We start from the raw sequence: 26,626 nt of genomic DNA on the forward strand, positions 1-26,626 counted from the left end.
ACATGAGGCTTCTGAGTCACTTTGGGTCCCCTCTTTGTCTGGCAAGCTCCCACACATCACCATTAGCAGCACTCTGTTGAGGGGTCACCCCTTCTGGGAAGTCTTCCTGGGTTCCCCCTGATGGTGCTTCCCAGGCCCATAACCCCCTTCAGAGTGTCCAAAATGATGCTGGGGGGGGGAGGTGTCTCATGGTTGTCAGTGATGGGGGGGTCACCGAGTAGAGGATCAAACTGGTTAGGTCTGGGTTCACCTGCATGTGGAGGGTCGATTCTGGGGGGCTGACTGAGAGGCTGAGGTTGTGCCAAAGCTGCAGCAGTGGCAAGGGAGAGGTGTCAGGTTTTTGAGACACGTAGGAGGTGGATACTCATACCAAGATGAACGTGGGAGGTGAGAGAGGAACAAAAGTTGGCCTTGACATTCAGGATCTGCCCAGCGCATTCCTGCCAGCTCATGTTTCTATTTAGGTTTGCTGTTCCTCGGACACCAGCACAAAGGTGCAGCTTCCTGAGAAGTTGCAGCCAGAACAGGCGTGCTGCTGGCTCTGCTCCCGAGCCCTGTGGTTAATGGAGGCCTTGTCTCCACAGGCAGCCCTGACGGAAAGCGCCCGCCTGAGAGAGCAGCTGACGATGCTGCAGCTGAAGAGAGAGCTGCTGGTCAGCGTCTTTGGCCCGGAGAGAGCCACAGCTCTCCTGGAGCAGGTGGCAAGTTCCGTGAGGGACAGAGACCTGCTGCATAACAGTCTTCTGCAGAGGAAAAGCAAACTGCAGGTGGGCGTCACTGGGCATCTGCTTAGGACTCGAGCCTGGCACTGGTCTGGGGCCACCCTTCCAGGCAGGTGGGCGCCCTGTGTTCTGATCTCAGCTCCCCCATTTGCCTCAGGCTCCTCACGTATAAACTGGGTAGGACTCTTGTGTGGTCCCTCTAACCGATTCTCTGCTCACCTGTCTGCCTTCCAACCATCTCTGCATTGCAGCTGGACTGAAGCAAGCCCAGTTTTCTGCAGAAAGCTGGGGGATAGGCACATAAGAAAATGCAGGTAAAAGTACTCATAAACTTTCAGCTACCATAGAGCTGGAAGCTAGTTTTATCAGTGACGCATTTCTAAATGACTATATGAAGTCAAAGACATGGCAGGCATGTTGTGAGCAGCTTATTTTATGTAACAAATGTCTGCTGAGTCTCTAATGGTGATGACAGTAACAGCTCTGATCTACAGACATGGATTATGGGCGAGGAACTTGTTAAGAGCTTCAAATCATCGATCTTATCCGATGCAAGTAAGAACACTATGAGGAAAGTGCTCTTACTTTCCCTGTTTTATACATGAAGAAACTGAGGCAGGATGGTCAAGGAAGTAGCTCCTGGTCTATGAGTGGCAGGGCCAGACTCCGCTCTCGAGCTCAGCTCCTGTGCACTGTCGTCACAATCAGCAGGTACAGTTCTAGGAGCTGGGGGTCATGAAGAAAGCCAAGGTCTTTACCCTCAAATGCTCGCAGTCTGGTGGTGAAGACAAATAAATAGGCAATTTCCAGGAGGTATCACAGTGCTATTCCAGAGCAAGGGTTTGAGAAGTGTTTCTGGGAAGGGCCAGATGGTGAAGGTTTTGGTGTTGGCAGGGCAGGTGGTCTCTGCTGCAGCTACTCAGCTCTGGCCCTGTGGCACGAAAGCGGCTAAAAATGAATGGGTGCAGCTGTGTGCCAATGAAACTTTATTCACAAAAACAGGCCTCTGATGGGATTTGGGTGGTGTGTGGAGGGACGTAGCTTGTCAGCCCCTCTTCTAGAGGGGTATGGTGTAAGTGTTAGACACTATGCTGACTCCAAGGAGAGACAGCCAACCCCATCAGGATTTCGTGAAGGCTCCTTAGAGTAGGTGGCACCTAAGTCAGTATGACCTGCCCAAGACCAAGGGCAGCTTGGCTGCAAGGGTCAGGTCTTCCAACAATGTGCCTGTGAAGAAAGCTTCTAATGTGCCTGCTGCCTGGTCTATGTCTCTGCAGAGCTTGCTTACTCAGCACAAAGACTTTGGAGCTGCTTTCAAGCCCTTGCAGAGGAAGCTCGTGGACCTCCAAGTCAGGGTCCAAGCTGAGAATGGGCTGCAGCGGGACCTTCCTGGAAAACAGGCCCAGCTCTCAAGGTTGCAGGTAAGAGGTTGTGGGGCCCGAGTCACCCCTGCCCAGGTGCTCAGCTACACCTAGAAACATCCCCTTCCTCTAGCAGTAACCAGCAAAGCAGCAGCTAGCTTGAGCCAGGGATTTGGACTCTACCTTGAGATCTGACCTTTCACATCAACAGAATCTCCGCCTTTTTATCTGATGGTTCCTGGCCTCAATTTACTGATTCTTGAGCCTAACAAAATGATAAGCTATCTGCTTACTCCTCAGTTCCAAAGTCTGACACTGGCATTTGTTTTTAAAATTTCTCTGCTATTGAGTACTCCTGGTGAGTCCAGAGACTTTCAGTTAAACAAACCAATTTGGTGATGAAGAATAAATGTTTTAAAACACTTGTGGACTGTAAGTAGGCTGGTCACTGGTAATTGCTGGCTGGATAACAGGCTTGCCAGTTTTTAAAATGCGTGTGATGCACAATTATCTTTTTAAAACTCAAGCACAGCTCACACATAAATTGAGAGTGTTCTTGGAAAGACATTAAAGATGGTGAATTTGGGGCAACACAATTAGGATATGCTTCTTTATGACAAGAAGACAAGTACCAGTCCAGCTGTGAGTAGTTTGTCCCTGAGATGCAGTCTAGTTCTGTAGCAGAGTTTATTTCATAGTGTCCTAGGATATTTTTGTCTGATTTTTAAAAATATCCCCATTTCTGGAGACAACAACCAAAGCAAAGAGACAACCTACACAATGGGAAAGGATATTTGCATATTTTCAATCAGACAAAAGCTTGATAACTAGGATCTATAGAGAACTCAAATTAATCCACATGAAAAAAGCCAACAATCCCATATATCAATGGGCAAGAGACGTAAATAGAACCTTCTCTAAAGAAGACAGACAAATGGCTAACAAACATATGAAAATATGTTCATCATCCCTATCCATTAGAGAAATGCAAATCAAAACCACCTTGAGATACCATCTAACCCCAGCGAGAATGGCCCACATCACAAAATCTCAAAACTGCAGATGCTGGCATGGATGTGGAGAGAAGGGAACACTTTTATACTGCTGGTGGGACTGCAAACTAGTTCAACCTTTCTGGAAGGAAGTATGGAGAAACCTCAAAGCACTCAAGCTAGACCTCCCATTTGATCCTGCAATCCCATTACTGGGCATCGACCCAGAAGGAAAAAAATCCTTTTATCATAAGGACACTTTTACTAGACTGTTTATTGCAGCTCAATTTACAATCGCCAAAATGTGGAAACAGCCTAAATGCCCACCAACCCAGGAATGGATTAACAAGCTGTGGTATATGTATACCATGGAATACTATTCAGCCATTAAAAAAAATGGAGACTTTACATCCTTCGTATTAACCTGGATGGAAGTGGAAGACATTATTCTTAGTAAAGCATCACAAGAATGGAGAAGCATGAATCCTATGTACTCAATTTTGATATGAGGACAATTAATGACAATTAAGGTCAAGATGGGGGTGGGGGAAGGGGAGAGCAGAGAGAGAAAGAAGGAGGGTGGGGTGGGGAAAGGGCAGAGAGAGGGAAGGAGGGAGGGGGTGGGGCCTTGGTGTATGCCACACCTTTTGGGGGCAAGACAGGATTGCAAGAAGGACTTTACCTAACGAATGCAATCAGTGTAACCTGGCTTATTTTACCCTCAATCAATCCCCAACAATAATAAAAAATAATAATAATAATAATAATAAAAAAATCCCCATTTCTAAGAGGGGGCCCATCAGACTAGCCATGTGGTGTGGTCACTGGGGTGGGGGAGCCCTGGCCCCTGGGGAAATCTCTCCCCCCACTCCCAGGCTGTCCTACCCAGAGCTCCCACCCTGATCAGCCCCAACATGGAAGAGCAAAAAAGACAGCCCACCCCTTTCCTCTCTCTTCTGCAGGGGCTACAGGAAGAGGGGCTGGATCTGGGGGCACAGATGGAGGCTCTGAAGCCTCTCATCCAGGGGAATCCCACCCACCAGCACAAAATGGACCAGCTTTGCTCTGACTACCAGGCCCTGCAGAGGTCTCTGGAGGTAAGGGGCAGCACGAGGGTTCACGCTGCGGCAGGAACCAGGCCCCTGGGAGCCTACACCCCTAGAGTCTTTTTCCCTCTTTCCTTCTTTCATTCCATCCTCTTTTCCTGCCCTCCTTCTTTCACACAACAGATCATTACTGAGTGCCTCCTGTATGCCAGGCAGTGTTCTAGACCCTAAGGAAGGAGGCAAATGAGCAAGACATTCAAAGCCCCTGCTCTGCTGGGGTTATGTTCTAGTGGGTGCACGGACAATTAATCAGCAAACAAGTAAACATAGGATTGTTCAATGTGCTCCTCACGGCAGCCTGGCACACAGCAGGCCCCAGCGCTTTGGCTGCACTGCCCCCTAGTGGCTACCTTAGGCATTCACACAGAACCCATTCTCCTCCCAGCAGTGGAAATGCAACTACCGGTAGTTGAAATACAGACCCCGGCTCAGTTCTGACACTCATTCATATGGAGTCCTAGGTCTGACTCTGCAGCAGGCCCCTGGGAGTTAAGCTGGGTCTCTGGCAACCACAGTGCAGGAAAATCCAGTTTAGGAAAATGTTTTCCATCCTGATCCTGTATGTCCTACCTTAACAGCACATGTTCCTAACACTCCCATTATAATCTTGAAACTCTTAGATAATTTAAGTTACCCGTGCAGGAAATAAAAGAAAGTAATTATAATGAACTACTGTCCTTCAATGCGTGGGTACTCTCAGGTGGCCATGCTCAAGACAGGGGAGGTCAGAGACACTCCCTCTACCTGACAGCCACGAATACCCAGTCGAGTGGCCCTGCCAGCACAATGTGCTTTTCTGAAATGTGAACAACACTTGATAAAATTTGGATCAAAGCAAAGGCCAGCCTTCCATGGGTTTATACATTCCTGGAATTTTTGTTAAAGTTGCAAAATCCTCTTTGTATTGTGTGTTAACTGGAGTGAGAATCTAAGCTTAGGCTGTGGTTTTTTGTTTTGTTTTGTTTTAGTTTTGGTTTGATTTTTTTTATTGCCATGGATATTGGTAAGATGTTAGAAAATGCTGTGGGCTAGAAGGCAATTCTGCATTGGTGGGCATCCTCCCAAGGACAGCTGGGGGCACCCGTCCCTCTCACCGTATCTATGAGCATCACCCCCACCCCATCATTATTGCAGCAACCAAAAAGTTCCCCCATGGATTTCTAGGAAACAGGTCACCACCTGTACAGACCTGTTGGTCTAAGTGACAGTTAAGGTCCGGCATTTAATTCCAGTTGATAAATTAGCAGCTAGTGTTCTTAAGGTTGAGTCAGGGGGAACAGAGAAATAGGAAACATTGTCTCCACCCTTCGGGCACCATAGAAACCTATAGAAGCAGCAAAAGTCAGCTTTAATGCCTACCTACGAATGATGAGCTAGATTACCCATTGTAAGAAGCATTCACTGAGTATCATTGGGCATTGCAAGATGATGTTCCCATTCTGTCATACTTAATTATTTAGTTTACACACTTCTTTATTTTTTTAATTTTTTTTTTTAACTTTTTTTTTTTTGTGGCTTTTTTTTTTTTTGGCTGGGGCTGGGTTTGAACCCGCCACCTCCGGCATATGGGTCTGGCGCCCTACTCACTGAGCTACAGGCACCGCCCGATTTTTTTAATTTTTTTTAAGGCAGAGTTTCCCTTTGTCACCCTGGGTAGAGTGCCATAGCATCATAGCTCACAACATCCTCAAACTCTTGGGCTCAAGTGATCCTCTTGCCTCAGCTTCCTCAGTAGCTGGGATTACAAGCACCTGCTCCAACACCCGGCTAACTTTAGACATGGGATCTCACTCTTGCTCAGGCTGGTCTCAAACTCCTGAGTTCAAACAATCTATCCGCCTAGGCCTCCCAGAGTGCTAGGCATTAGCTACCATGCCCAGCCTATAAACTTCTTTAAAGAGAAATTGTCCTTCTGGTACTCAGTACTTAAGTCCCAATACATCAGGTGATCTCCATGTCCCCCTAGGGGATGTGTGTCCCATGTTGGAGATCACAGGGAGTCTTTGAAGGTGTTTGGTCCTATATTGGTAACAGGGGACAGAGGGTGACAGTGTTGTGAGAACTCAGGTAAGTGGAGTTTGAGATAACTTTTGAGGCCCTCATAATAGTCCATTGAGGCCAGATGCAGCAACATCCCCAGCCCCTGGCCTGGGCCTGGCACCCGGTGGCTTTAGTCAGTACTGAGAGATGCAGGAATGCAGGGTCTACAGTGGCTATTTTAGCAGATAGTCATGAGGACCTCATCCAGGGAGCACAGCAGGAATGGGAGCATAGGCCCTGGGGTCTGACTAGGTGGGGGTGGGCTGAGAAGGAAGGGCCCACAGGGGCCCAGGGCACCTGGCAAGGAGGATGGAGAATGGCAGGCTAGTCTCCTGGGTTCAGTGCTCACCCTTCCTAGAGACAGAGTAGAACAAGACCCCGACCTCAGAGAGCTGAGCAACAGATTGGCCCAGGAAAGAAGGGCAAAAAATGAAAGACTATTTTGAAAACTTTGTATTGAAGCATCATCATATACAAGAAAATGAATACCTAAGTCTGAAGCTCAATAAATTTTAAAACAATTAAATGTGTCTGTGTTACCAGCACCCATAATAATGCCAGCCTCCCAGGGTCCTGGCACCCCTGAGGCACTTCCCAGGCCCCCATCACTGGCCCTCAAGGGTCCCCCTGACCCCAGGTTTATCACACCAAGAGTATCCCTTATTTTATTCTGTATTTAAATTGAATCAGATGGAATGTTTCCTTTCGTATGTGAGTAAATCTGCATAATACTGCCTGTGGTTATAGACTGTTCATTGTCACTGTTTTAGAACCTTCCATTGTATGATTCTACCACTGTGTGTTATTCATCCTACTCTGGATGGGCATGTGAATAGTTTCCAGTTTGGGGCTATCGCAGGTAACATCACAAGGTGCCCTGTGGTGACGATATGTTCTCATTTCCATTGAGTGTACACCCCAGCAGGAATGGCTATGTCATGAGGTACCTGTTCAGCTGTTGTAGATACTAACCGACAGTTTACTTAAGTGGTTGTGCCAATTGACACCAGCATCAGTGGTGGACAAGAGCTCAGATTTCCACCCCCCCTTCACCTAGACCTGGTAGTGTCCATGAAAGTAAGGCAGGTTCAGTGGCATTTTAAACCAGAGTTGATCTTCCAGGAATGGATCCCTTGTGCCCTGCAGAAGGGAGGACCTGTCTCTTGCATTGCTGCTGTGTGGGGACCCCTGAGGACCTGGGCAGGTCCAGGAGTCCTACAGGGTTGGGGGGTGCCTGGGGTCTCTTCTTTGGCCAGTGCTCAGGGCTCCCTGGGCCCTCCGGGCTGTGCTGTAGGACCTCGTGGACAGGTGTCAGCAGAGCGTGCGGGAGCACTGCACCTTCAGCCACCAGCTGCTGGAGCTGCAGCAGTGGATTGCCGTGACCACACAGAAGCTGGAGTCATATCAGGGAGACACCGGCCCCCGGGATGCCAGGTCTCGAGAGCGTGAGGTGGAGGTAAGGCAGTGATTTCCTCACCTGCATCCCCAAAGCCAGCATCAACAGGGCAAAGCTTCCACTCTGGGTGGTAGAGACCTCCCTCAGCCTGAGACCTCGCCTTGTGTCCTTTAGAGGCTGGTGGCAGAATTTCCAGAGAAGGAGGCCCAGCTGCCCCGAATTGAAGCTCATGGCCTGCTGGTGATGGAGAAGTCTTCCCAGGAGGGGGCTGCCATGGTGCAGGAGGAGCTCAGGGAGCTGGCAGAGGCGTGGCGGGCCTTGCAGCTGCAGGAAGAAAACCTGCTAAGGTGAGAGGGCCTGCCCGGCTCTAAGCCTTGTCTAGGACAATGTCCTTCCTCACCCAAGAGAGCCCAAGGGGCTGGTGGAGCAAATGGCAGGGGCTCTGCTGTGAGCCCAGTGTGGTGCCAGGTGCTCGAAGCATATCCACGCTTTGCCCCAATTGGTGATTCTAGCAGGGGCAGAAAAAGCCAGGAAATGTCCCTGGCTTGGGAGTTCACCAGCAGCCTATTCTGGCTTGAGCTTCAGTTTCCCTATCTGTATCAATGGGTGTATGTGACACAGTAACGTGGCTTTAAAGTTGGACACCGACTTGCCACCCTGCTGCTCCAATTCTGTTCTCCTCTGACCTGGTGGGTCCCCATCACATCACCACACTGATGGGACTGAGTTTATCTTCTCAGCCTCATCAGAAACTGGCAACTGCCGAGGATGGAAGTGGATTCGGGGAAGAAAATGGTTTTCACCAACAACATCCCTAAGTCTGGGTTTCTCATCAACCCCACAGATCCCATTCCCAGACATCGTCGCCGGGTGAGTCTGTCCAGTGGGCCTTCAGGAGAAGGGGCAAGTCCCAGGTCAAGGGGGGTGGGGAAGTCTCCAGCATGGCCCCCTCTCTGCCCAGGGCCACATGCTCAGCTGTAAGGACCTGTCCCTGCTGTTGCCCAAGGAGCACTCCCCCCACTACACAGAGGGCCTCAAAGATCCCAAACTCAGCAGAACCAGGCCAGTAGGGGAGGATGTGGACATCCCCCAGCCAGAAAGGAACTCACCTCTCTGGCCCACTAGCAGCAGCCACTGCAATGGGGAGGGCCCCAGGGCACCAACTTGAGGGACTAGGTTGTGCCTGCGGTCTTGGGCTTAGAGAACAGTGAAGGCAGCAGTGATGCAGAGGCACAGCCAAAACCCGAGGCTTTCTGGCCATTCTGCGCAGGTGCGAATCGCTACTAAAATGGGCGGTGCCTGTGGCTCAGTGGGTAGGGCGCCGGTCCCATAAACCGAGGGTGGTGGGTTCAAACCCAGCCCCAGGCAAACTGCAACAAAAAAATAGCCGGGTGTTGTGGCAGATGCCTGTAGTCCCAGCTGCTCGGGAGGCTGAGGCAAGAGAATCGCCTATGCCCAGGAGTTGGAGGTTGCTGTGAGCCATGTGACACCACGGCACTCTACTGAGGGCGATAAAATGAGACTCTGCCTCTACAAACACACACACACACACACAATGTATCAGCAACTTCCTGCTGGCCCCAGATTGGAACCTGAAATACCACAAGATGGATATATTTTTATTTATTTTGTAAAAAAGAACTAACAACATTCTATCATGCATCACTTCCCCCTATTGCCTTTTAAAAAACTAAGCCATGTTGAAAAGACAGTTATTCCTTGTTCTTCAAAAACAATGTGTCAAATTATTCACTCTCCCATTCAGTCTTTCATGCACTCATCCAAAACGCGTGCACTGAGTGTTACTATGTTCCAAGGACTGGGCTCAGAGTTAGGATACAGCTGCAAATAATACTCCTGCCCTCAGAGAATTTAGATCTCAGCCCAGAACTTTTCAGACTATGATGCGCACCTGGCCTTGTGTTAAAATGCATGTTCTGGCCCGGCGCCTGTGGCTCAAGCAGCTGAGGCGCCAGCCACATGCAACTGAGCTGGTGGGTTTGAATCCAGTCCGGGGCTGCCAAACAATGACAGCTGCAACAACAACAACAAAAAAACAAAGAAACAAAAAACAGCCGGGCATTGTGGTGGGCACCTGTAATCCCAGCTACTTGGGAGGTGGAGGCAAGAGAATTACTTGAGCCCAGGAGTTGGAGGTTGCTGTGAGCTGTGATGCCATAGCACTCTACCCAGGGTGGCAACTTGAGGCTCTGTCTCGAAAAAAAAAAAAAAATAATAATAATAATAATAATGCATGTTCTAAATCAGTAGGTCCAGGTGGGGCCAAAGACTCAATTCTGCATTTCTTTCTTTCTTTCTTTCTTTTTTTTTTAAGATAGAGCCTCAAGCTGTTGCCCTGGGTAGAGTGCTGTGGCATCACAGCTCATAGCAACCTCCAACTCCTGGGCTCAAGTGATTCTCCTGCCTCTGCCTCCCAAGTAGCTGGGACTACAGGTGCCCACCACAACACCCGGCTATTTTTTGGTTGCAGCCGTCATTGTGTTTGGCAGCCCGGGTTGGATTTGAACCCACCAGCTCAGATGTATGTGGCTGGCACCTTAGCCGCTTGCTCCACAGGCACCAAGCCTCAATTCTGCATTTCTAACAAGCTCCCAGGACACACTCACACTGCTGGGCCCAGGAACAAAGGAGTAAGATCCACAGGCAGTTAAATATGGGTTCACAAAAAGCCTGGCACAGTCAGCAGATGGGCCCGATGCTAAGGGAATCTTCAAGGAGTGTCTGTGACCTGGTTCTGGGGCGGGAAAACCCTCCTGGAAGATGTGAAATGTTGGTGGAATCATCAAGGCTGAATGGGAGTGAAGGAGAATCAGGGAGGGAGGGGACAGGTAGAGAGGACAGGGTATGCACACATACACCCAAAGAGAGCTAGTGCCAACTTGAGGGGCTGGGAGATTTCTGTGGACTTGGGCTCAGAGAACAGGGGAGGCAGCAATGATGCAGGAGCATAGTTGGAACCTGAGGCTCTCTGGCCATACTAGGGAGGTGCGAGAAGCCACCAAAGTGTCTCAGCAAGGACTTAGCTGAACTGACTTGCATTTTAAACAGATCGCTCTGTACCCAGAGGGAACAGCTGGGTAGAAGGGTGACCATTGTACGGCCATCCATAAGGCTTCTACCAGAGGACCAGGGAGTGGAAAGTGAGCCGTGTTCTTGGTCCCTAAATGTGACCACTTTGAATAGAGATTTATCCCTCCTCCCCCAGCCTCTCCCATCACCTTTTGGGCATCCTGTCCTTGTCCCTGCCCTCTACCTCAGGTGGATCCCTCAGATACATGGCTTGTGGGTTTTTCTACCTCTGAAACTTTGGCCACCTGCCTTCCTACAGGTAGATCTGCCCCAGGAAGATGAAGGTAGCCACGAAGACTTCACCCAGCTTCTGAGGAACTTTGAGCAGTGGCTGCAGGTGGAAAATTCCAAGCTGGTTAGAATTATTGCAATGAGAATAGCCACAGCCAAGGACTCAAGGACCAGAGAAATGAAACTGCAGGTTTGTTCCCAAGGAAAGGTCCCCTTGCACATAGGGTTTGCACTTGTACATGTCTGCCACCAGAGAGTCCTTCCAGAAGAAAGGGAGCACAGACATAGTTCATGATCTGTTCTCCTTGTTTAAAGCATTTTAGGTTCAATGATTTTAGAACTTTTCCTGACATTCTTCTATTCATTCAGCCTACTTCTGTATTTCCGTACTTGGAAACTATCATCACTAACCACTTGACTCCTATATCAGTTAGCTATTTCTATGTAACAAACCACCCCAATAGTTTGTGGTATAAAACAACAACTATGTATTGAACCCATGCTTCTGAAGCTTGGCAATTTAGGCTGAGCTCAGCTGGATGGGCTTCCTTATGTCTCTGCTGTCAGTGCTTCTGGGGGTTGGCAGGCTGTTGGAAATGAAAATGAATGACATGGACCCCACATCTATTATCACCTGTGGGACAGCCTGGATTTCTCATAGCAGAGGCAGAGTCTAAAAGACCAGCTGGAGCAGACAAGACCTTTTGAGACCTAGCCTAGGAAAGGGGGTAGCATTAATTCCCATGCATTCAGTAGCATAAAACCAGCCCAGATTCAAGGGGAGGGAATATAGACTCCACCCCTTGATGGGAGGGACTGCAAAGTCATATTGCAGAGAACACGGATGTGGCCAGGAGAAGGAGGATGGGGAAGTCGTGGCCCATTTTTGTGTCAGTTTATCATACAAGTCTTTCTCAACCAGGTCCTAGCCCACCTCTCTTTTCTCTTATTTTTTTCTGACTTTTTAGTATGATATGTTAAAGTTGGATTTTTTTTTTTTTTATTTATCCAGCTTAGATTCATTTGAACTTTTAAATCTGTGGTCTAGGGTTTTTCTGGAAAATTCTTTAATATTATCTAATAAAACATTGCACCTGCTTTGTTCCCTTTGTCCTCTCCTTCTGCGATGTCATTTAAACATATGTTATTCCTTCTCACTATGCACCTCACGTCTCTTGCTCTCTCTTACGTACTTTTCATCTCTTTTTGTCTCTTCATATTGCATTCTGGATGGTTTTTTCTGGTCCATCTTCCAGTTTCTTAATTCTCTCTTTAGCTGTGTCTCATTTGCTATTACATAAATCTGTTAAGTTCTTAACCTTTTTTTGTTGTTGTTGTTAAGCAGGCCTGGCTGGGTTCAAACCTACCACCCTGGTGCATGGGGCCAGCGCTCTTACCACTGTGCTACAGACACCCAGCCTTAACTTTTGTTATTATATTTATCCATTCTACAACTTGTGTATAATTTTTTAAAGATAGTTTCTTCTGTCATTTTTCTTTTTTGTTTTTTTTTTTTTTTTGAGAAAGAGTCTCACTCTGTTGCCCCAGCCTAGAGTGTCATGCCATAGCTTCCGTACTGTTGCTGAAATTTTTAAGCTTGTCTTTTAATTCTTCAAACTCATAGCTATTTGATAGAGTATAATCATTCTAATATCTCAAGGCATTTTAGGAATGTTTCTGTTACATCAAGTATCATTCCTACCTGTTCTTCTTATTTCTTGTGTCTGTGTATAGCTGCTTTGATTATGCGCTAGACATTGTGTTTGAAAAAATATGTGGAAGAGTAATTTGAGATTTAGGATAATCTCTTCCTCTAAAGAAAATTCTGTTTGCTATGGCTGGGCAAGTGCAGCCTTTGTCATTCTGGGACACCTGAGTTCAAGTTCAAGGCTTGAGGTTCCCTGAATCACTGAGATGACTTGGAGCCAGGCTGCAAGTCCACCAGATTCACTTCTGGTTCACCTTTACTCTGAGCATGAAGGCTTTACGAGTCTCATGCTCGTAAAGATGCATGCTCATATCTCGTCAGATAAAGAGTGAATGGATTTTTAAAATCTTTACCTATGTAGGGCTCAGACTATGGTCTTCATCTTCTTACGCAGTGAGGCTGCCAAAAGCACAGATCTGTTTTACAGCTATTTTTTTCCAAATTGGAAAATTTTCTAAGGGCAAAAGCAAGCCTAAACAATGGTGATTTCTCTGTTATTTTAGAGAAGGGGAGGAAAGAGGACAAAATAAGTTTTTGGTTTGATGTGCCTCACTCTTTCATTAACTCCTTAATGCCTTTAAATTGTTTTTAATATTTTATCCCCAGTAAGGGGTTTGGTCCTAGTCATCTGGTTGACCCTCCCTACCCACTGTCTCATCCTTAGCGACTCCTTTTGTTTCCCACCACTACCACTGCCCAACTCCAACCATATCAGAGAAGACTTTCCGTTCCCCAAGTTAACCCCCTTTTCTCTTGTCCAGTATATAGCCTAGTGGCTCTGAGAAGCTAAGCAAACTATCCCATATCGTACAGCTAATAGGAGAGGGCATAGTCAGTCTTCAAAGTTAGGATTTAAACCTAGGCTTCTGGAGTTAGAGCCCTGCTTCCATACCCTCATCACACACTTCTTAAGGAGTCTTAGGAAGAAAAGGTGCCATCCTAGGGGAACACTGTACGATCTTTTAAAAGAAAGATCTGCCCATTCAAATACCACTCCACCAGGCTCAAAAATGCCAGTAGAAAGAGGTGTTTAACAGTGATAACTTTTCTAATGATATTAACTCTAACATTACATATGTTAATATCATATCCCTCTAGAGAACTTGGTGCTGGAATGTCAGTGTTGGAAGCAGCCATTGAAGCTCAGCACTCCAGCTGCCCATCGTATACAGGAGGCTGGTCTACAACATTCCAGACTGCAATTGCTGGGCCTGGGGGCTTGAATTTTCACAGATGGCAGTTGCGTTTTGCCATTTCTGGCTGCCTCATCTAGATGTGCCTCTCTGTCCAGTGAAATCTGATTGACTTGCCCCTACCAGCCATGAGGGACTGTCTGGGCTATTTGGAAGCTTCACCATGGTACTGTCATTTCTCCGTAGGAGCTGGAGGCTCGGGTACCAGAAGGTCAGCGTCTCTTCGAGAACCTCCTTCGTCTTGAGCCAGCAAGGGGGACCTCAGATGAGTTGGAAGATCTGCGCTACCAGTGGATGCTGTACAAGTCAAAGCTGAAGGATTCTACCCACCTGCTGGTAGGTGTTAAGGATGACAGGTGTCAGGCTCCAGGGACAGGAGCATGGCTGGGCCCAGGCTCTCCTGCGAAGACAGCTCAGCCCATATTCACTCTGCTCTAGATACCCACATACCAGGCAGAGATGATGACTCAGAGAGAGGAGAGGCAGACTCCTGGGTCTTTGACACTTGACCCAGATGGCTCATCCAACCTCATGAGGCTGAAGTCCCAGTAACCAGAGCACTATCCTCACAGTTAATGTGTGAGGAGCCTTAGCCTTCAAGCCTAGAGCTTTATGTGCATTGTACCATTCAATTTTTACTGCTACCCTCTGCTAGAGTAATTTATGTCTCCACTCCAATCTCTAGAGGGGAAGCTGAGACTCCAAGAAGCTAAAAGATTTGCCCCAGGTCACATAGCCAGTCAGTGGCAGAGCAGCATTAACACACCCTTGTGCTGTAGGCGTGATGTAGGGAGGCTCTGGATGAGGCATCTGGAGCCCTGGGGTCCAGCTCTACTCCACGAGCTTGTTTTGTGATTCAGTAGAGCAAACACCTTCCCTTTTGGGGCCCTCATGACTCCTTACAAAATAATAATAACAACAACAACAACAATAATAATAATAGCTAAACTGGTAACAATTACCTTTATTAAATGCTCTGTCCACCTAACAACCCTATAAAGGAGGTACTGTTGTTATTCCCTATGAGCCAATAAGGGAACTGAGGCATAGAGGTTAAGTGTCACAAGTTCCTAAGTCCAAAGAGGAGGGTAGTGAGATGGACCCCAAAGGTCATTTAAACCTCAGGGCCCAGACCCCAAGCTGGGATACTCCAGGCTTTCTTGGCCCAACGTGGCCGTGATGGCCACTAGGTGTCAGCCCAGGCCAAGCCAGGTTGGCAGAGGCCCCAGCCAGCCTTGGCCTAGGCCTTCCCAGACAGGATCCCAGCTGGGCCTGAAGTGTGTTAAAAAGCTCATTAAATTGAATCACCTGCTGGCTCAGGCTGTCCAGATGACCAGAAGTTTTAAAGAAACACTCCCCTGACAAAATGAATATTCCATTACAGGCTCTGTTGGGATTTAAGTTTCACTCACTCAACTTACGTTTTCCCCCCTTTTCCTCCCCTTCCCTAAAATAACAGGCAAAGAGTTCTCCAGGGGAGCTGACTGGATTCCAAAAGGTACGGTGTCTGCCTTCTGCTCCCCACGGCTGGAGGGCAGGGCGCCTGGAGGGCTGGTGGGCATTGCTGTGACACCAGGGCAGGACTTGTGGGCTTTCTGGATGGTTTCAAGAAGACCGAGGAACATTTATGGGGCATCAGCTCTGGGCTGCCCTGTGCAGAATTTCAAGGTCCTTGCTCTCAGGAAGCCCCCACATTCAGGGCAAGGTAGGCAGGGGTGTGAAGAGTCCTCAGTGTGCCAAGCACATAATGGAGAAGGGACCTTGGACTTCATCATTCTAAATCAGGACATGCTAGGAAGTGAACACGGATGTTACTGGTAATTACGCTGTGACAACAGGCATAAACCAGGACTGTCCCAGCAAACTGCAGTGTGTATGTGGGGCTCGGTAGGGAACAAAGGCAAGAGGGGTATGGTGCCTTTTGTATTATACCAGGCAGGTGCTTCCACTTAGCCCATGGAGCTGTGCTCAGAGCCTGGGCTGTGTACAGGCCTGAGCAACCACAATAGCTACAGTAATAATAGCAATAATAATGAGTAGTGATTATTGTTACTCTGGATACTGTGTATTGCCATCCACTGTGTGTGCCAAGACCTAGGGATCTCATTTAACTCTCCCATAGATATCTTAGCCATAAGCCTGAGAGCATAGAAAGGTTGAGGTTGGAATGACGTGTTCACTGGGCATGCCGCTCCTGAGTGGCCTCTGACTGCATGGCTCGTGTTTTAACCTGTCACATTGTGCCTTGGAAAAGGCTTCTGTGGGGCCTAGCGTGTCTTCACATTTCTGGAAAAGCCAAATGTAAATTGATGTTCCTTGTGTCACTGTTTCCAAGGGAACTCTCTTGTTTTCCTGTGAAGTATTGGCCAATAACGACAGGAGCCTCCAACATGCTCTGCTCCAGGGAGCTCTGAGGTCCTTGAGATCTTGCAGTCCGCAGGATCTGTGTTTCTCTGGTGCTTTGCACTCCAGGATTTCTTGGTCTCCAGCTGGTGTCCTTTCTGGCATCTGCAGGGGGAGTGGGTGACCCATGGACTGAACAAGGCAGTCACAACAACCAAGGCAGTGTTCCAGGCCTAGTGCCAACCAGCTTTGTGACCTTAGGCAAGTTGTTTGCCTCTTAGGGCTCATTTTCTCCATTTATAAAAGGGGACTATTAATGTTGGCTTTATGTACTCTGTGAACTAATTTTGAAAAGCATGTAAATCGTGTGTGCAAATAGAATTGTTTCTGATGGCCTAAGTCCTGCTCACCCCACCCCACCCCTGCTTACAATAATAAAAAGCCTCCTCCTGGGAGGTCACCAAGTAAGGCAGGTGGTCTACACAGCCATGCCTGGTGGCTCCTGGTGGGAGGTGGGGGACCCAGGACCAGGTGTCCAGACGGCCTCTAGCTTATGCACTTTAAGCCCCTCACTGGTTGGGAGCCCCCATCTATGCAGCCCCCAGGCCACAGGTCATTTTGCAGTCCAGTCTGGGTCCCCTGGTGCCTGGCCACTAAATGTTGTTGAGTGGTGACTCTTGGCTGACTGACACCAGCCCTGTGGTGCAGGCTAGGCATCTGCAGCCTGAAATGAGTGTGTTGACGTGGTACGTTCACAGCCTTTGTGTTCATTTGCTTCCCACCTTCCTTTCTTCCTGAGTTTCCCCTTTCCTTCCCTCCCCCCTTCCTTCCACCAGTACTTACTGAGTGCTGACTTTGTGCCAAGCTCTGTTTAAGGCATTGGGATACATTAGTGAACAAAAGCGTAATGGTGTGCCTGTGTAGACTGTGTATCTTGGTCGAGTGGGGAAAGGGGAATCTGGAGAGAGCCTGCGTATCCCCCGATGTTGTCCAGAGGGTCAGAGAGCTCTGAGGGCAGCAGCTACTTGGGGTCTTATAGGCCTGAGGGTTCTCTGATCTGTGGTTAGCAGTTTGGGGTATAGTTTGGTAAGGTATACAAAGCAGAAAGGCTCTAAATGGCAAAAATATGCTCACTTGGGCTATGTTTAAAACAACTGGATATGTAGAAATTTGAGCTTTGGCTGGATTTGGGGCTAACAGGTCTCAGCCCATTGTGAAGAAGTGAGCAACCTGGGGGCTGATATGCAGAGACCATTTTTGGCTCATTTATAGGACAGCTTTTAAAAGCATATATTGCTTTTAAAAGGCGGCGCCTGTGGCTCAGTCGGTAAGGCGCCGGCCCCATATACCGAGGGTGGCGGGTTCAAACCCAGCCCCGGCCAAACTGCAACCAAAAAATAGCCGGGCGTTGTGGCGGGCGCCTGTAGTTCCAGCTACTCGGGAGGCTGAGGCAAGAGAATCGCTTAAGCCCCAGGAGTTGGAGGTTGCTGTGAGCTGTGCGAGGCCACGGCACTCTATCGAGGGCTATAAAGTGAGACTCTGTCTCTACAAAAAAAAAAGAAAATGTAAAAATAAAAAAAAAAAGCATATATTGCTGGGCCCCACATCCCCAGATGATTGATTAGCACGAGGCAGGCCCACAAATCTGCATTTCTAATAAGATCCCAGGTGATGCTGGTAGCCTGGGGACCCTACTTTGAGAACCACTGCTCTACACTCTGGATTTAAATCCAGGCTCTACCTTCTTGTGTGTGAGCCTTGTCAAGTCACTTAACCATGGTCTTCCATGAGTAATACGAGGGTGTACTGAGGTAATGGTAGCGAAATTTCTGTTGTAGCAACCAGCACATAGTAGGTCCCCAAGTGCACATAAATGAGGACCTGGGAGACTTCTGCAGCCTCTTGTTGCTCTGGCAGCAAAGGGACCAATGGCACTTCTGACGGGGGGACCTTCCCTTTGTTTTGGTTCTTGACTGATTGAGGTGCCCATGTGTGCACACACGTATGGCTATGTGTACATGTGCACGTATGCACATCCACACACAGGCCTGACAGGTAGAAAATAGGTGCTGTCTTCTGAAGTTGTAATCTTCCAACTTAAAAACATTCCATATATTATTTTTAGTCCAAAGGGAAGCAGGGGTGGGGTGGGGTGGGTGGGGTAGAACCCTGCCCCAAAGCTAATTATTTATGAGCAGTTGGTTCTTCACACTTTTTTTTCTCTGTCCGTGCCCCAATTCATTGAAAGCTCCAGCTACGTCATTGGCTTCAGCTTGTTTATTTGTATAAACAGAATAATTAAGATTTATTAAATTTGCAGCTGCCTACGCACTTGCCAACTCCATGCCATGGCTGTGTTTGCCAGCAGCATTCAGACACATGAAATGTGATTGCTTTTTGAGTTGCATTGGCTCCCTGAAGTTGTGTAGCCCTACTTGAGATGAGCTTTTACTTGGGAATAGATTGGCAAGTGCATCTGTTTCCTGGGTAAACTGAGGCAAAGCCAGTTTGCAGGAACAGAGAGCAGACATTGCATATTATGGGCTCTGGGGATGGAAACTCAGATGTGGAGTGACCTAAGAAAAGCATTTTATTTACTTGATCCTATTTCATAGGTTTTAAGACTCATAACTTTTCACATTTTCACATCTCTAGGAAGTGGGTGTCTTATTGTAATCTAGTCCTTCCAGTGAGGATTTGGTTTTATTTCCCTCTACCACCCAGATGCTACCCACCTGAGATTTCTTTGTGTGCAATTTTTTTTTTTTTTTTTTTTTTTTTTGTGGTTTTTGGCCAGGGCTAGGTTTGAACCCACCACCTCTGGCATATGGGACCGGCGCCCTACTCCTTGAGCCATAGGCACCGCCCTACACCTGAGATTTCTTTAAATTAAAATCTCTGCTTGCTGGTCGTGTTTTCCTGGGTTTTCCTTCCAGCCACACTGATTGTATAAACTCAGACTGCCAACCCTGGGGAGCTCCAGCCTGCGGTTCAAATTCTCAGGGAAGAGTTTTTATTCCACTTCCTTTACTCAGTGCCAAGATAAGACCTTGAATTTTTTTTTGCTTCCCTTTTCTGTAAGGTGAGTTTATTCCTTATTTCTCCTTACACAGAAGGTGCAACCCCCTTGGTGCCCCAGATTTGTGTGGGCTTTTCAATCAGATGTGCTTAGTGGCTGTTTTTTTTTTTTTCTTTCTTAGTGGTCTATAAAACAATGGGTTGCTTTTCAATCATTGTCTTAGATTGGATGAAATACTGTAATCCCAAATCTCAGGAAGCACTGGTGAGTTTTTCATGTTAACTAATGACTTTCTCTTACAATTATGGTATTTTAAAAATCCTGACCATGTGGCAGGCACCATGCTGGTGGGCACTCATGTTACAAAGTGCTGGTACTATTGTTTCAAATAGTTGCTAACAGTACTAAGAATAAGAACGGATATACCTTTCAATTAAGGCATAAGTACACCTTTGCTGTGAGTCCTTTCCACAACCCAGCAAATAGGGGGTACATGTTTTATCCCATATGGCAGAGCAGGAAACAGGCTCAAGGAGGTTAGTGACTTGCCCAGAGTCACCTATCTAGAGTGTATCAGAGTCTGGATTAAAACCCTCTCTGCCAGGGTTCTTCTACAGTTTATTGTATAAACTCAGACTGCCAACCCTGGGGAGCTCCAGCCTGCGGTTCAAATTCTCAGGGAAGAGTTTTTATTCCACTTCCTTTACTCAGTGCCAAGTGCCTGTCCTGCCATACTCTGCCTTGGCCATGAAGCCTCGCTCTCCTGCATGAGCAGCTCTTGACCTTACGCTCTCTGGCAGACAGACACCCATGAAGCCACAACCAGGACAACCCCTCCAGAATTTAGGAAGGGTTTTTTGGCCATTTTCAAGGACACCGTAGCAGAGAAGTCTGTTAGACATTTGGATTTTTTTTTTTATTTTTGGCCGGGGCTGGGCTTGAACCCGCCACCTCCGGCATATGGGACCGGCGCCCTACCCGTTGAGCCACAGGCGCCGCCCAGACATTTGGACTTTTGAGACTGACCTTCAAGGTGATGCTAATAGTGATAATGACGATTGATGATGATAAAGGGGAGAAAGGAGAAGGAAGAGGAGAGAGGGGAAGTAGAAGAGGTAGAAAGGAAGGAGAAGGAGAAAGTGATAATGATCAAGGTGGGGTGATGATGACAACCACGTGGTGATTAAGGATGAATACTACTGCTGCTAATGACGGCAGCTTTTGAGGACCTACTGTGTGCCAGGCTCTGTCCCATTTGATCCTCACAGCTCTGTCAGGGGGGTAACCATTGTTGCCCATATTTACAGATGAGAAATTTGTGGTTTAGAGAAGCTGGGTGACCTTCTTAAGATTCAGAGCCAGTGTGCTGATACAGCAGGCAAGGATTTAGCTAACAACTGGCAGAGCCTGTAACTTTATACGTTCTTCTTCCTTTTATGCCTTGAATGGTTTGAGAAAACTGCAGAGATCTTTGTTTCTGGCGAAATTCACGTTAGCCCCCTTTCACAGATGGGAGCACTGAGACGTGCGTGGTCACACGGTCACCCCAGCACTCCCACTGCTCTCACGTCCCGTGGCCCCTGCCCGCCTCACGCGTGCTGTGTTGGTTCTGCAGGCTCAGCGGGGGCGAGGGCTCGGCTCCCTGCTCCGGAAGGTGTGCTGCGTGGCGCTGCCGCTGCAGGCGCTGCTGCTGCTGCTCCTGCTGCTGCTGCTCCTGCTGCCCGTCGGGGACGAGCACCGCAGCTGCTCCCTGGCCAACAACTTCGCCCGCTCCTTCACGCTCATGCTGCGCTACGATGGCCCCCCACCCACCTAGCCCACCGGGTACACAGGTGACTGACTCTTCTTCAACCTCCATCAGTCCCGGGGCTCCTCCTGAGGATGCCCGCCCAGGGAAACTGGAAACAGGGGCAGGCCTGAGACCGCAGAGCTGCGTCAGTCCAAATACTGTGCCAGTGTTCCCAGAACCAACCTCCTTTTTTACAGTGTTGCCTAAGTCTGTCTGTACCATGTGTGTACTCTCTGTGATGAGGGAATAATGTATAGAATTTTTATATACTCTGTATGTAAACGCGTAGTATGTCTAATTTCACATGCAAGGTCTATGTGCAGGTGGGGAAATTCCCAGCAATGTGTTTCTCCAATGGGATTTTGTGGTGTTGTTGACTTGGTCTGTGGTCAGCCCTGGCAAGCAAAAACCATTCACATGTCACTTTCATGACAGTTTCTTAGCCAGAAACCAAGCCCCAAACTCAGATGTTGGTGAAGAGGCCCTTCAGCTGCCAACGTGGAAGAGCAGCACAGACCCTCACTCGGAGGCCGGTGACTCTTGCTTTACACACACTGAGAACAGATATGCTAGTCCAGTTTTTAAAACCACAGAGATTAGATGCTGCGGATTCAAAGTAGAAATGGCGAGGACCAGAGGCAGGCACAGTGATGGCAGTGAAAAGTGGCAAGTGACAGAGGGAAGTCAAAGGAAGAAAAGAATTACAAAGAGTAGACCCAGAAATACAAAGCACAGCTAGATGGAGGCATTAAGTGCAGGAGCCCCTAACCCCTGCTGCGCAGTATCTTCTGACTACAGGCCAAGGATGAATGTCCACGGTCATGATGCTGAGTCTTCAGGGAGCGGTTTGGGGAGAAAGAGAAGGAGATAGGCCTTATTTTTAAGATGTCCATGAAGAATGGTGAAGCATACTCTGGATGCAGAGCCCACCTGACAGTGTCAGGAACAGATGTGTTTCCTTTGTTGCTCTTGAACTGAGTGATCACCATCTAGAACTCCAGCTGGAGGGCAGAAGGGAAGCAGCTGCCATGCCAGGGGCCGAGGATCGAGGGTCCAAGACAGAGATGAGAGATAGGCCTTGAAGCTTAGCCTGGCTGAAGGGCTCTTCCTCCCCTTCCTAGAAGGCATTTTGGAGATGGGCAGGTCCATTGGACCAAGAATGTCACACACATGTCCCCACATGGGACCAGAGCCCAGCCCAATCAGGCTCTCTCCAGCCAGGTGTAGGCAAGTGGGCTCCTGCTGCCACCTGGGAGGGGCCAGGGCAACTCCATGTTGGGCTGTGAGGCTGGACACATGTCCCTTCTTCCCTAGGGATGTGTGGAATGGTTTTTGAGTGCTTTATAACTGGGTCATATTTTCTGTAAATCAACACTAATTTTTCCCTTTGTAAAGGATGCTTAGTATCCACTCTACAGATGGATTTTGGCTATTGAACTGCAAATTGGAGACCAACAGGGGATTTCCTCAGGCCTTAAAGGGGACTTTGGAATCATAAAATGTTATAGACCCCAGAAAGGTCCTATAAACAGAGGGGAAACTGAGGCCCTAAGTGGGTCCTGACCCCCAGCACACTGCTGTCACATGCACCCTGACCCCTCCCTTCCTGGCTGCAGGCCCAGCCTCAGCGAGCTCTCCCCATGGGGGCCCAGGCCTCAGCAAGTAGGAATAGCTGGACATTCACAGGACAGGAGACCCTGGGCACTGCTCAGAAAGCATGCTCTTTGAAACAGCCACCAGCTCATTCTCTGCAGGTGGCCACTTTACTGGAAAAATCAAGGGCTAAATGAGTCAAGACCTCAAGTGCAGGCAGCCAAGCCCAGGTCCCACTGAATTGATTCATCCAGCCCTGTTGTCAGAATCGTGGCCGGGACTTGGAAGGTTTCTGTTTCTACTCTCCCATGTCACAGGCAAGAAAGCTGAGGCTCAGAGAGGGTTAGTAACTTACCCATGGCTACATAGCGAGAGATAGCAAGGCCAGAGCCAACTAGTCACTACGGCCCCCAGGCCCCACCTGCTCACTATGGCACAATGCCCCGTGTCAGCAACTTCAAAGAGAAAAGCTGTTAATGAGCACATGGCCGAGCCATGTGCACCACACACTGGGGAGGGAGAAACTGCAACCTGCAGCTGGCGGGTGGGCATGTCTATATATGATATATATTTTTTAAACTTTGATAATGATGCCCTAAAGTCTGCTTGTTTGCATAACTGTTTTTTTTTTAAAGAGAATTGATATTTTCATTACTTTCATATAAATACAGTGATATGATACAACAGCCCATTTACTGGTGCTTTCAAATGCCATCTCTTTTGCTTGAGAACTTAAAGTGGGTGCAGGCCATTTTCTTTTTATGACTTGACTTTCTAGCCTTTTAACAATAGCTATGAAAAGCTTTCATAGTGCTGCTTGAGAAAGGCATTGCTGTGGAATATGTTTGTGTGTGTGTGAGAGAGAGAGATGGGAGGAGGGGGAGAGAAAGAGAGACAAAGAATGACAGAGACAGAGAGACAGAGAAATAGAGACAGAAAGAAAGTAACAGAGACAGAGACCGATGGAGAGCAGAGGGCAGAGGAGGTGGGGAGAAGGGCGGAGGAGGGGGAGGAAGGAGAGAGAAACACCAGTGGGGAAGATTGATGCTTAGCCACCTCTGCCAGTCCCCCATTCCCCTTTCTCTCTTAGTCTGTTCTCTGAGTGCAGAAAGGTACACGCAGGATCTAGAAGGTGTTTTTAAACAAAAGCTGGGAGTAGGTGGGCAGCAGACAAAGCCAGGAGCCCTCTACCCAGTGTGGGACACAGAGTGAAGACTGATGACAGAGACACGGACAGGCTGCATCTGGTGCTCGCGACCACATTTTATGGAATTCCCACAGTCATCCCCCAGGGTTGGATGTTACTTTACCCCAATGCTTGAAATGAGAAAACTGAGGCTCAAAGAAAAAGACACTTGCTCAAGTGAAAGTTGAACCCAAGTCTGACCGCAAAGCCATGTAGGGAGGAGGGGACTTCAGGCTGGCTCTTCTGGGTTATAGTCTCTGCAGCCTCTGGGGATGGACTTCAGTGGACAGGTGAACAGAACTCTCTGCACATCACTCAGCTGGGATGTGGCCAAAGCCAGTTCCACGTGTTTCCCTGATGGTGGCCCTGAGCCCTGAGGAGCTTCACATCTGGTAGCACATTCACGTGGGTCATGTTCAAGCATCTTCACACTGCTCAGGGGAACAGGACGTTCTGCCCAGCTGGGAGATGAGCCCCTCCTCTGTCCCAGGGTGAGGTGCCCAGTCCTGAGTAATGTCACTGCAGCCCCAGCACCCAGCACAGGGTAGGAACTTCAGTTGTGGTTTGTTGAACTGCTTTAAAAACCCAGAGGCGAGTATGTTTCCTGATGTATCACTCCCTTCCTGGGTGCAGAGGAAGTGGGTCCTGGATGTCATGACCCAGCTCAGGGCCCATTTACCTCGGGCAGCTGGCTGGAGTTCCTGGCAGGGACCAGGGGTCCAAAGGTGCTTTTCCCTGGGCAGCTCCAGGGCAAGGAAGCTGGGGACCCTCCATGGCCTGGAGGATAAGGAGGATGACAAGCAGAGGGCAGATAAAGACTTGAAGGTGGACAGTCTCTGCCAACCATCTAGGGCCCCCTGATCGGTTGCTGCTAACAAACTGTGAGCCAGGGGTGTCAGGCTTGCAGGGGGAAGGCTCAGGCTGCCCTAGGCAGGGCAGCTGGAGCCAGAGCCTGACCAGGAGGCCAAAGGGCTTAGCAGAGGCTTTGAGAACCTGCACTTGGTGCTGGGCTGGCTGGAGGGGCCAGTCAGGGCAGGGGAACAGAGGAGCTAAAGGCCAGAGATGACGTCAGCCTTAACACATTGAACCATGTGCTTAAAAGGAGTTAAGATGCTAAATCATATGTGTATTTTACCACAACTTGAGAAACAGCTGGGGGACGAGGAGGGAGAGAAAGAGAGAATGAGAAGGTCAGGCTGTACCTTCCTAGTTCCCAACTTTCATCTGAGGACAAGGCCCAATGTCAAAGATTTCACTGGCCAAAGGTGAAGTGAAAAAAAAAACAAACAAAAGGAGAAATGCCTTGAGTTTTTCCTTTGCGTAGGATTTATTTCTCCCAAACAACAGCTCCTCAACCCTTCCACGTTAAGTTGGAAATGAAGGATGGGTAGGAGGTGTCTTCTTTTAAGGTTTATATTCTGTTTTCTGAGTTCTCATTGGACAAAATTAAAAGTTGTCCCCAATACAGTGTCCTTTCTAGATAAACATGAAATCCTAAAGTTTGGGAACCCTGCTAGAAAAGGTGGAGAGAAGAGAGCAGCTTGAAGAATGCTTAAGACAGGATTCCCAGAAGGAGATAAGAAAGGAGAAATAAGAAGAGGCATAGGAAAGGTTGAAAGCCAGCCAGCTGTGGACTTTAATGAAAAATCCAGAAGCCCACTGGCCCTGTCTTCCCACTAGCCATTTGTGTGCCCCCCAGATCTGTGGCTTTCTCTCCCATAAGACATGGGAAGAAGTGATCTATGCCCTCTGTCATTTTAGTCCAAGGCAACCAGCATTCTTCAAGTCCCTTCTCTGTGCCAGACTTTGTGCTGGAAGATCCTGGGTGAATAAATCCCAGTCCCTGCTTTCAAGAAGCTCACAGACCAGGGAAAGGGTTTGTGCCGTAGAAGATGCCTGACCAGATGGCAGGCATCTTGACTTTGCCTATCTGTCCTCCCTGGGGGGGCAGACCCCCATCACAGAAGCTGGAAGGGCCACACAGGGGAGACGGTAGGCACACTCAGGACAGGTGTGGGGTGTTCTGCTGCCTCTTGGAGGTTACTCTGATGACTATGCACCGTGCAAGCAAAGAAGGTGGATCAGGGGAGCCGGGGCAGCGAGGCAGGGCAAGGAGCGGACCTGGGCACGGCAGGAGGGGGAATAGACAGCTGTGCCTCAGAAGGACAGAGGGTGCTGGGCCACGCTGGCCCTCAGAGGGCCCTGGAGAGCTGGTGTGGAGGGCTGACACTGGGTGTGTGAGTTTTTAACTACTACATAGTTTAGTGTTTCTATCAATAGCACAGTTACTAGTCTATGATCATGGTGAAAAATTGTGGTTGGAAATACCAAATTGAGAAACCCATTCTTCCCCACTGGGGACTTTTTGGGTTGGCAGCGATGGCATTTCAGTGATCAATTCGTCCATGAATTAGGATGAGTATCTCGTCACCTCTCCCTCCTCCTGCCGATGGTAACTCCCCAGAGCAGGGGCACTAAAGGATCCCCCTAGGGAGGTTGTGTCTATAGTAGTCAGGCGTAGGTCCCTACCTGCTCCCTGAGCCCTAAGATGCCAGCAGCTTCCTTCGCCGTCTGTTACCAGAGTGTCTCTTACTGTGGCAGCACCTTGATTAGTGAGAGAGTCCCTTGTGCCCCTGGCCCAGCAGGGGTCCTACCCTAATTCTCTTTCTCAGGAACTCAGCAAATCCAGCACGGACTCCTCTACTCCCCTCCCCCCAACCTGATTGCCACCAGTCTAGGCCAGCATTGCAGGGAGGTGGAGGCAACTGCTCCACTTACTGCACCCACAGCAGACATTGAAAATTGATCCCAGAGCATTTCCCCTTCCCTTCTCCAGCCCAGAGGACCTCGCTCACCA

General features: G+C 48.6%; 1 protein-coding gene across 6 annotated transcripts in view; it reads left to right on the forward strand.

Annotated features, from left to right (window-relative positions):
• SYNE3 (spectrin repeat containing nuclear envelope family member 3) overlaps positions 1 to 26,626 on the forward strand; it is a 100,010-nt gene that overhangs the window by 68,659 nt on the left and 4,725 nt on the right. For 5 of the 6 annotated variants that reach the window (XM_053601520.1, XM_053601519.1, XM_053601524.1 and 2 more), the window contains 10 exons: positions 585 to 767; positions 2,000 to 2,143; positions 4,038 to 4,172; positions 7,516 to 7,677; positions 7,792 to 7,964; positions 8,358 to 8,487; positions 10,967 to 11,128; positions 14,026 to 14,175; positions 15,299 to 15,337; positions 20,817 to 21,237. In XM_053601520.1, the coding sequence (XP_053457495.1) occupies positions 585 to 767; positions 2,000 to 2,143; positions 4,038 to 4,172; positions 7,516 to 7,677; positions 7,792 to 7,964; positions 8,358 to 8,487; positions 10,967 to 11,128; positions 14,026 to 14,175; positions 15,299 to 15,337; positions 20,817 to 21,017 (1,479 nt within the window). In that variant the 3' untranslated portion in view covers positions 21,018 to 21,237. Of the gene's footprint in view, positions 1 to 584; positions 768 to 1,999; positions 2,144 to 4,037; positions 4,173 to 7,515; positions 7,678 to 7,791; positions 7,965 to 8,357; positions 8,488 to 10,966; positions 11,129 to 14,025; positions 14,176 to 15,298; positions 15,338 to 20,816; positions 21,238 to 26,626 lie in introns of those variants that run through there. The other variant, XM_053601523.1, reaches the window with a different exon arrangement.

The sequence above is a fragment of the Nycticebus coucang genome, chromosome 9, assembly GCF_027406575.1.
Source record: "Nycticebus coucang isolate mNycCou1 chromosome 9, mNycCou1.pri, whole genome shotgun sequence".
Classification (NCBI taxonomy): domain Eukaryota; kingdom Metazoa; phylum Chordata; class Mammalia; order Primates; family Lorisidae; genus Nycticebus; species Nycticebus coucang.